The sequence below is a fragment of the Otolemur garnettii genome, unplaced genomic scaffold, assembly GCF_000181295.1.
Source record: "Otolemur garnettii isolate 467f Iridium unplaced genomic scaffold, OtoGar3 scaffold00006, whole genome shotgun sequence".
In the NCBI taxonomy this organism is placed as follows: Eukaryota; Metazoa; Chordata; class Mammalia; order Primates; family Galagidae; genus Otolemur; species Otolemur garnettii.
In genome coordinates, this window is record NW_003852401.1 from 10,458,917 (window position 1) to 10,468,798 (window position 9,882).

Genomic DNA, 9,882 nt, shown 5'->3' on the forward strand with positions numbered 1-9,882 from the left:
AAACTGAAGAGCATTCACCAAAAGGAATGCAAAATTAACTCCAAAGGATATTAAAAAGAGTACCAAAACCCATTCTCCTCCATAGAACAGAGTTGTTAACTGAGAAAGAGACCATTCAGGCTCAATCTAAATTTTCTCAACCCCCCTAAATCTTAGAGTGGCCAAGTACTTTTCCCAATGAAATGTTAATAAAAATGATGTCTGCTATTTCTGTATCATAAGATTGTATACACTAGGCAGCTTAGCTTGGCCCAATTAATATACCATGCACATGGCAATTTTTACCTATTTTACAAAACATTTTGACATTGTTTGATACGCAGGTGGCAAATACAATCGTTTCTTTCCATAATAAGCTAACTAAAATGTTATTCTTCAAATTTTATGATTATACTCCCAATTATGACACTGTCTGTACCAATTATGACATTGTCTGTAAGAAAAACACAACTTTGGAGAAGGTATAAATTTCAAATTGATATGTCACATTGGAATCTTCATTCCACTTAGAATTTATGTTAATGCAGGATGAGACTTTTAGTGCTTTAATAAAACAACTTTATTATAATAACTGACCATATATCCACATTCTTATGACCCTTTCATTGTTTAGTAAGGAAAGCAGATTCAGAAATCAGAAGAGTATAGTAGCATAAAGGTACCTCCATTAATACCAGACAAATTATAGTTAATGGAGTCCATAATGAGCACTTGGGTAGAAAATGAATTAAAGTATTATATAGTGATATAGGCCATTCTTATAATACATTTCTTTTACTTCTATTTTTGAGATGTTTGTTTGTTCATTTGTTTTTTGAGACAGAGTCTCACACTGTCTCCCCAGCTTGGAGTGCCATGGTGTCAGCCTAGCTCACAGCAACTTTAAACTTCTGGGCTCAGGGTATCCTCCTGCCTTGCCCTCCCAAGTACCTGGGCCTACAGGTATCCTGACTAATTTTTCTGTTTTTAGTAGAGATGGGCCTAGCTGTTCCTCAGACTGGTCTCAATCTCCTGAGCTCAAGGGATCCTCCCCACCCCTGCCACCCAGAGTGCTAAGATTATAGGAGTCAGCCTAGCAGAGATATGTGTATCTTGAAAATGGTTCCTAGACTGACCACATGTATTATTACAATGATAATATACTGATTATACAATCACAATTTTACATATTATATGTATGCATTTATATAATTATGCACATAATTATTTATAATTATATAATTTACTATTATATGTAAAAGATAATATTGTACTAAGCTCTCACCTAGCAAGTACAATATAGGGGTATACTGTGGGTGAAGGGCTCGACTGCAATTTGGACTTTATATAATGCAAACAACGTAACCTTATTGTTTATATCAATATATTAATCTGAAACTTAAAAAAAGCAGACGTTTAAAAGAGTAAATAGAATAACCTCCATTATTGTTGATATTTTCTATAAATAAATCCATGCAAATGTTTTCAACCTTCAGAAGTGAATAACTGCTCATTTATAAAGGTAAAATTCAACAGAATAATAAGAGCTAGATACTGTTATAAAATTATAACATTACCTGAAGAGTTTTAATATATAAATATCATGACCTAATAATTCAGAAAACATATAATAGGCTACAAGCAAAAACAATAATGAAGAATGACCTGACTAAAGTGATTTCAAAATAGTAATGCATTACGCATAATCACCATGACATTATTAAGAACATTACTACAGAAATTTGAAAATAATTTTAACAATCTACTACCCAAGGCAAATTAATAATTTTAATATTTTTTATTATAACACCAACCTGTTCCAATTCTTGTATTTTAGCATCCTTGACTTGCAGAATTTCTAGAACTTTTCTGTCTTTTGCTTCAGATTTCTGTTTTTCTCTAGATACAAAAAAATATACATATACCAAGAGATTATTGGTCATAATTCATAGCTAATAGTTTAAATTTTTACATCCTGATAATAAATATCACTTTAAAATACAGAAAATTAAATCATGTTGTGTTGACAGCTCTTTCAGAATTAATCAAAAACCATATGGCAAGCAACAGTAACTTACAACTGCTGACAACTTCATGCTATAAAAAAAGTTTCATTTCCGTATTTAGATATATGATCTAAAAACACATAAAATATAGTTTAACATTATTGCAATAACTATAATATCAACCCCAAAATAATTTAAATATAGTCAATATATTAGTTAAGTTAAAGATTTTATATACACTAAACTATTACCATTTTTAAGGTAGAGTCCCAAAACAGAGAGAGGAACAGATCCTGTAACACTTGAATATCTGGATTTCTGACACCTTTCATACATTTCTACTCTCTGAGAATACTACAAAATATACTAAATGATAGTTAAATAATCAATCTACCCAGAAGAAAATAAATCATTTTATCATAAGGACATTTGCACTAGAATGTTTATTGCAACTTAATTCACAATTGCCAAGACATGGAAGCAACCCAAGTGCCCAACAACCCATGAATGAATTAATAAACGGTGGTATATGTACACCAGAAAAACTATTCAGCCATAAAAACATGGAGACTTTACATATTTATCTGGAAAACATAAAATCATACTACTTTCAAATAATGACTATCGTCTAAAAATAAACAAATACAACTTTAGAAATGAAAATGAAGGGAAAGGAAAGGAAAAAACAGGGCTCAAGATATTATATAATCAGGCTGTCACTGGTCAATTTACATCATAAATGAGGAGAAATTTATTAGACACTAATTTATATTTTTTAAAACTTTTAAAAATAGGTGTAACAAATTGGAGTATGTATCTAAACCACTGAAGAATCAAAGAATGTACAGATAAGAAAAAAGGAAAGTACCTCCACTTGAGAAAGTAATATGGAGTAAGAGTTCTTAGAAGCACAAAGGCATATGAGAAGGAGCCCCAGTCAAAAGAATATAACACTGGTTACGAGAGATAAGTTGAAAGTCGAATAGTTCATAAAAAAATTTACAATAGACTTTCAATAAGTTAGCATAGTAAGTTCATACTTCACCTACCCTCTCTTCTATTTTATTAAAAAAAAAATGTTAGATACAAAATTAAAGTGACACAACAACCCTGACAATCATGAACTAAACAGAAACATAAAGATTTGAATGAGGATGAAGCTGTTGTTTGCTATCCTCCAGATCTAGACACAGGCCGAGGTGGAAAGGAGCTTGACTTCCCATGATAATAGAGAAAAAAAGTGATTTGCTCAATATGTAGAAGCATAGCCAGGCTCACTGCTTGCAACCAAAGACTAGGGTGGGAATGCTAATTCATAAGTGGACGCTGGAAAAAACAACTTCCCATCCTCATCTAAAACTAAAAGTAATATGAAAGTAAAATATGGGCTCGGCATCTGTGGCTCAAGCGGCTAAGGTGCCAGCCACATACACCTAAGGTGGCGGGTTCAAATCCAGTTCGGGCCCGCCAAACGATGATGGCTGCAACTGAAAAAAAAAAATAGACAGGCATTGTGGTGGTCCCAGCAACTTGGGAGGCGGAGGCAAGAGACTTGCTTGAGCCCAGGAGTTGGAGGTTGCTGTGAGCTGTGATGCCACAGCACTCTACCCAGGGGGATAGCTTGAGGTTCTGTCTAAAAAAAAAAAAAAAAAAGAAAGTAAAATATGGTAAAAGTTTATAGATATCGCAATGCAGTCAGGAGTTGAGTCAAAGCATTCTGCAACTGAGGCTAAATACAGCAAATTCCTTGTGTAGGGAAGAGCCCCAGGCAACCAACATAAAACCTATTTCAGGAAGAGGAGCAGAAGTGAGGTTGACAATTTTGAAGAAACCATAAAATCTGTACATAGAAACAGGCATTAGATAAGGGGACGTAATAAGAAAAGAGGCAGAAGAAAACAGTAACAGCAACCTTCTGCCTTAAGATGTGACCCATAAGCTCAGTGCCTATGGCTCAAGAGGCTAAGGCGCCAGCCACATACACCTAAGCTGACAGGTTCAAATCCAGCCAGGCCCCATCAAACAACAATGACGATTGTAAACAAAAAATAGCCAGGTGTTGTGGTGGGCGCCTGTAGTCCCAGCTACTTGGGAGACGGACGTAGGAGAATCGCTTGAGCCCAAGAGTTTGAGGTTACTCTGAGCGGTGATGCCACAGCACTCTACCCAGGGTGACAGCTTGAGGCTCTGACTCAAAAAAAAAAAAAAAAAAAAAAGATGTGATCTACAAACAAGAAATTCCAAAACAAATGAACCCACATACACAGACACTATTCAAGTCAAAAATTCAGTCCTCGAGACAAAATGATAGTAACAGAATATACAAAAATGGATTTTACAATAAGTTAAGGTTCCTTAAATACACAAAAGATTATAGAAACAAAAACAAGAAATAAAGGTGGCGCCCGTAGCTCAGTGGGTAGGGTGCCAGCCACAAACATGGGAGCTGGCAGGTGCGAACCCAGCTCAGGCCAGCTAAAACAATAATGACAATTGCAAAAAAAGAAAAAAAGAAAAAAAAAGAAAAGAAAAGAAAGAAAAAATAGCTTGGCATTGTGGCAGGTGCCTGTAATCCCAGCTACTTGGGAGGCTAAGGCAAGAGAATTGCTTAAGCCCAAGAGATGGAGGTTGCTGTGAGCTGTGATGCCATTGCCCTCTACTGAGGGAGACATAGTGAGACTCTGTCTCAAAAAAAAAAAAAAAAAAAAGAAAGAAAATAAGAACAGGTAGATATGAAAAATCTATTAAAACTCTTGAAAATAAACACTGTAATCACTAAAACAAAACAAAACAAATATTAAATGGACTAAGCCCAAAACTAGACATAAAAAGAGGAAATAGTGGAATATAGGGTAAGTAACAAGGGATTCGTCTAGAATACTACTTAGAAAAATGGTGAGAATTAACCACATATTAATGTGAGATAAAAAGAAAGAAAAATGGTGAGATTAAAAACATGAAAACAGATTAACCATATGTAGAAGAATGAAACTGGACCCACACTTCTCACCACCAACAAAAATGACTTTCACTGGCTAAAAAATTTAAATTTAATATATGAACCAATAAAAGTCCTAGAAAAAGTATAGGAAAAACTCTTGAGGCTATTGGCCTAGGGAAAGAATTTATGAGGAAGACCCGCTAGGCAATGCAACAACACCAAAAATGAATAAATGGAACATGATCAAGCTAAAAAGCTCTGCACAGCTAAGCATACAACAACTAAAGCAAACAGACCACCTTCACAATGAGAGAAGATATTTGCATGCTATGAATCTGACAAAGGAATAACTAGCATCTATAGAGAACGCAAATTAATCAATAAGAGCAAACAATCCCATTTATAAATGGGCAAGAGATTTGAACAGGAATTTCTTTGAAGAAATCAGACAAAGGGCCAACAAACATGAAAAAATGCTCATCATCCCTAGTCATCAGAGAAATGCAAATCAAAATCACTCTGAGATATCACTTAACCCTAGTCAGACTAGCCCACATGGATGTGGAGAGAGGGGAACACTTTTATATTGCTAGTGGGACTGCAAACTAATACAGCCTCTTTTGGAAAAAAGTATGAAGATTCTAGAAATAGTTCAATAGGTTGAAAAATACAGTCTTATTTTAAGAGATAATTATTGAGAATACTTTTAAATTAAATAAAGTCCTCAGATTGAAGGAATACCTACCAATTTTTTTTTTTGAGACAGAGTTTCACTATGTTGCCCTCTGTAGAGTTCAGTAGCATCACAGCTCACAGCAACCTCAAACTCTTGGGCTTAAGTGACTCTCTTGTCCCAGCCTCCCTAGTAGCTGGGACTATAGGCACCCGCCACAACACCTGGCTATTTGTTGTCATTGTTGTCATTCTTACTTAGCAGGCCCAGCTGAGTTTGAACCCACCAGCCCCAGTATACAGATAATCACAGTCATTCATTCAAGAAGTAGTTATCAAGCACATATTATATGACAGGCATTCACCTGGGGACACTGCAGGGAACAAAATAAATCATGTGGCTTCCTTCATGGAATTAGCATTTTAGTACAGAGATACTGAAAACAAATAACACATTCATGAATACAGTGTATATCAAGTAGTTAATAAGCACAACAAAGAAAATAAATTAGGACAATGTGTTTCAATGTTTTTATCTCACAGCAGACTTGAATCTACAGTAAAACTTCTGTGCATACTTAAATTATGTTTATCAAAAAAAGAGAGTGAAATAAAGAATATACTTACTGTGCTTTGAATTTCTTTTAAAAATCCATATTTAACAAGATGGTACTGACTGTTTGTGTCCACTCAAAATTCATATATTGACACCCTAATAACCAATATGACTATACTTGGAGGGAGAGTCTTTGGAGGCAATTAGATCATGAGGACAGAGCACTTATTAATGGGAGAAGAGCCCTTATAAGAAGACACTCTGAAAGATGATCTCTCTCTGCCACATAATGATATAAAAAGAAAGCTGCCATCTGCAACACAGCCTTCTAAGGAATTGGCTGCCACTTTAATTTGGTAATTCTGAGCCTCCAGAACTGTAAGAAAGAAGTGTTTGTTGTTTGAGCCACCCTATTTATAGTACTGTATTATAGTAACCAAAAGTGACTAAGATACAATGTCTTAAGCAATTCTGATGTGCACTAAAGTCTGAGTCATTAAAATAATAATGGACACATTTCTTAATAGACTAATCAGAGTCACATAAAACCCAAAGGCCATAAACTAAATATTAAGCTTCATATGGAATACAAACTTGAAAAGTATACCTTAATAATATATTTTACAAAAAAAATCTCCAAAACTGACTACTATGTTATAATTTTGAAATTGAAAAATAATCACAATTCAAAATTTATATGGAGATTTGTCTAGCAGCTCCTGGTGGTACAGGACATCTAACATTTTCACAAAACGAAAACAACTCCCAAGAGAAAATAGTGCTACAAGAGGAATACAATATTTTTTACTTAAAAAAATAAGATGAAAAAAAAATTGTTTCAAGTTTAAAATATTACCAAACCTATCTGGTCAATTCAAATAATACAGATTCTACATATTTACAAAACATAAAAGGTTCCTATCCAAAAAAAAAAGAATACTGTCAAGAAGTTGATGATGATCAATGACTGAGACAAACTCCTATTTAGCTAATTAGAACCACTGATGTGCAATAATGATGTGAGCTAAGAATATTTGCAGACTTCTTTAGAATGAAAAATGAAGTGAAGAGAGGCTGTCAAGTCTCTACAAGTTTAAAGCTCCAATCACTTTTCCCAAGAGTACTAACCATTTGAACATTTAACATGAATTACCATGCTAACTTTTTGCCACTTTCCTAAACTGAGAAGAAAAAAAAATCTGAGAAGTTATTCTTAATTCATTAAGAAACAAAATTTTATCATGTTATCAACTATGTCATATATCATACACATATATTATACAATATGACAGAATCATAATTTCTGGTTTTGAGCCCATTTTTAATGAGATGTCAAAATGAAATATTAGAGTCCAAAATAAACATTTAGCTATTGAGGAAGTAATATTGTTCTAAATTTGAAAACAAAGAAAAACTTACTGAAGTTGATTATTCTTAATTAACAGATAACAATACACAAAATAAAGCTACTTTGACTAGTATTTTCTTTCATGTGAATATAGCATCTAAGAAAATATAGATTTTATATATATTAACGGCTTTCAATTTCAACACATTCCCTATTTCTACTAAACACTTAGATTCTAAACAGTAAGATTAATAAAAATGGAAGTTTAGAGAAATGAAAATTATATCATCAAATTATTTATCTTTTGATTTATAAATTATTCCACAACTATTTTCCTATTTTGAATATGCAAAGTGAATTACAAGAATGATACTTTAAAATAATATACCAATAAAACTTGAAAGAGAATTCACAGAAATATTCTATAAATAATATTTTACTCCACAGTAAAAGTAACTTTTTAAAAAATCCTTTAACATGCAGAATAAAAATAATTCAACAGTTCTTCATACATACAAAAACTTTAATATAAAGTATGTTAAAGGTCCAAATATATTTAATATACCTATTATGCTTTTATACAGAACTTAGTATAATACAGAGTTTATATTTTATCTTTAATATAAAATAAACATTTAAAGCTATATCTAAAAGACAAAGTTTGTGCAGGAGATCTCACACATGAGAAATCTTTTTTCCTTCTGTTCAATCAGGTAGAGCCAAACTAGAGCATAGGATAGAGTCAGGCTACAACATCTGAATCTGAATCTGTAAATTATGGTGTATTGATGTAAATAGAGAAGCAATAATTAATATGACATAACTATTTGGATTTAAAATACTTCTAAATATCAGATACTTTTATTAATACTATCAGTAAACATACAAAGCTCAAACTCAAAACAAAACTTTTTTTCTAATTTAGTTAGAAATTACATGACTATTTCCCTGATTTTACTATTTCTTTTTCTTTTAAATACTTGTCCAGATATTACTGTACAATCAACAGTATTGTGTAAAACATTATATAAAACATCACAAAAGAAACAGAAAAAATTATGCATCTATATGCATTTAGTAACTATGCAGATATTTTTTACCCCAAATCTAGAAATCTCTTCCACTGTTCAAAAATATCAGCACTTCAGAACAGACTGTTTTAACATCTGCACATCACCAGGGTTGCCCCCAAGGATTTTTAAATGATGCCTGCCTGTGCTGAATAAAGTGCTAGCTTGCACGTTGCATTTCAAACTGTGTCCTGAGCAGCCATCCAGTTGGTACAACACCAGCTGAATTCCCACAGGCCATTGTTCACTTAGGCTTGACTGCAATTATCATGTCAATATTTTGTGCTCTGATATGCAGATATCCATACATGCAAGCTGTATAATACTTCCTTTTCCATAGAATGTGACTTATGTTCAATGTTTCCAGAATTTTTAATAAAACCAGAAATAAGCTCTCATCAAATGAAGGCAATCATAATTTCTTAACCCTAAAAACAAGTTATGTTTCTGTATTGCCTTCTGCCATGTACATGACTTTCATGTAACTGTTCTTCACTATAATCTCATAATTTTTTAATTTAAAGGCGTTCATAAAAGTTAAGATCATCTGTCAAGCTCCTCCCCTCTGCTGTACAAGTTCAATTGTGTTTCTTCACAGTTTATTGTATGTTCTCTTATCTTCAACATTAGAGTGGTCCCAACTTAACACTTTTCAGTTAGTCTCATGACCATCCATTCAATATATCTGCCTAGGCATACATGGCTTTTGCAACAAGAAAAGTGCTCAACAAAAACGTATTTATGCCTTGGATGGAACTGTATAGCAGCACTGCTGCCAGATGGTGGAATTCTGGCAGCTATGCTTCTGGGGGTCTCCAAACAGTCATGCTACTACCATGTTCCAAAATGCAATACCTTTCTAGGCTGTGTTGGCTTAATACACACAGGACAGTGTACAACCATATAGCAGCTGTGCAATCCATGTGTTTAGTAGTAGAGGGAGGTTTTTCCAGGGGTAAGAGTATATAATATAATCTTACAGCAATAGTCTGCTTATCAAGCCATCAAAACTTTAACTCTAAACATAATATAAGATACTCTCTTACCTACCCCAAGGTTAAATCTTGAAACATAAGTACCTCAAGGATATACCACACAAATCCTAAATATACATGCCAATAGAAATTAAGTATCATCTTGCCTTTATTTTCTTTTATACTTTCCATTTTCCAGGATTAAGTTTTCATTTCTAGAGAGGAAGAGGAGGAAGAAAAAGAGGAGAAGTAGGAGGAAGAGAAGCAAGAGGATGAGAAGGAAGAGGAGAAACAAGAAGAAGAGGAGGAGGACAAGCAGGAGAAGGAGGAGGAGGA

At 33.5% G+C, this 9,882-nt stretch overlaps 1 protein-coding gene across 2 annotated transcripts in view; it reads right to left on the reverse strand.

Annotated features, from left to right (window-relative positions):
- Nucleotides 1–9,882, reverse strand: part of CNTLN (centlein) — a 319,321-nt gene that overhangs the window by 230,268 nt on the left and 79,171 nt on the right. For both annotated transcript variants that reach the window (XM_003782868.2, XM_012813233.1), the window contains exon 3: nt 1,794–1,878. In XM_003782868.2, coding sequence (XP_003782916.1) covers nt 1,794–1,878 — 85 coding nt within the window. The remainder of the gene's footprint in view (nt 1–1,793; nt 1,879–9,882) is intronic.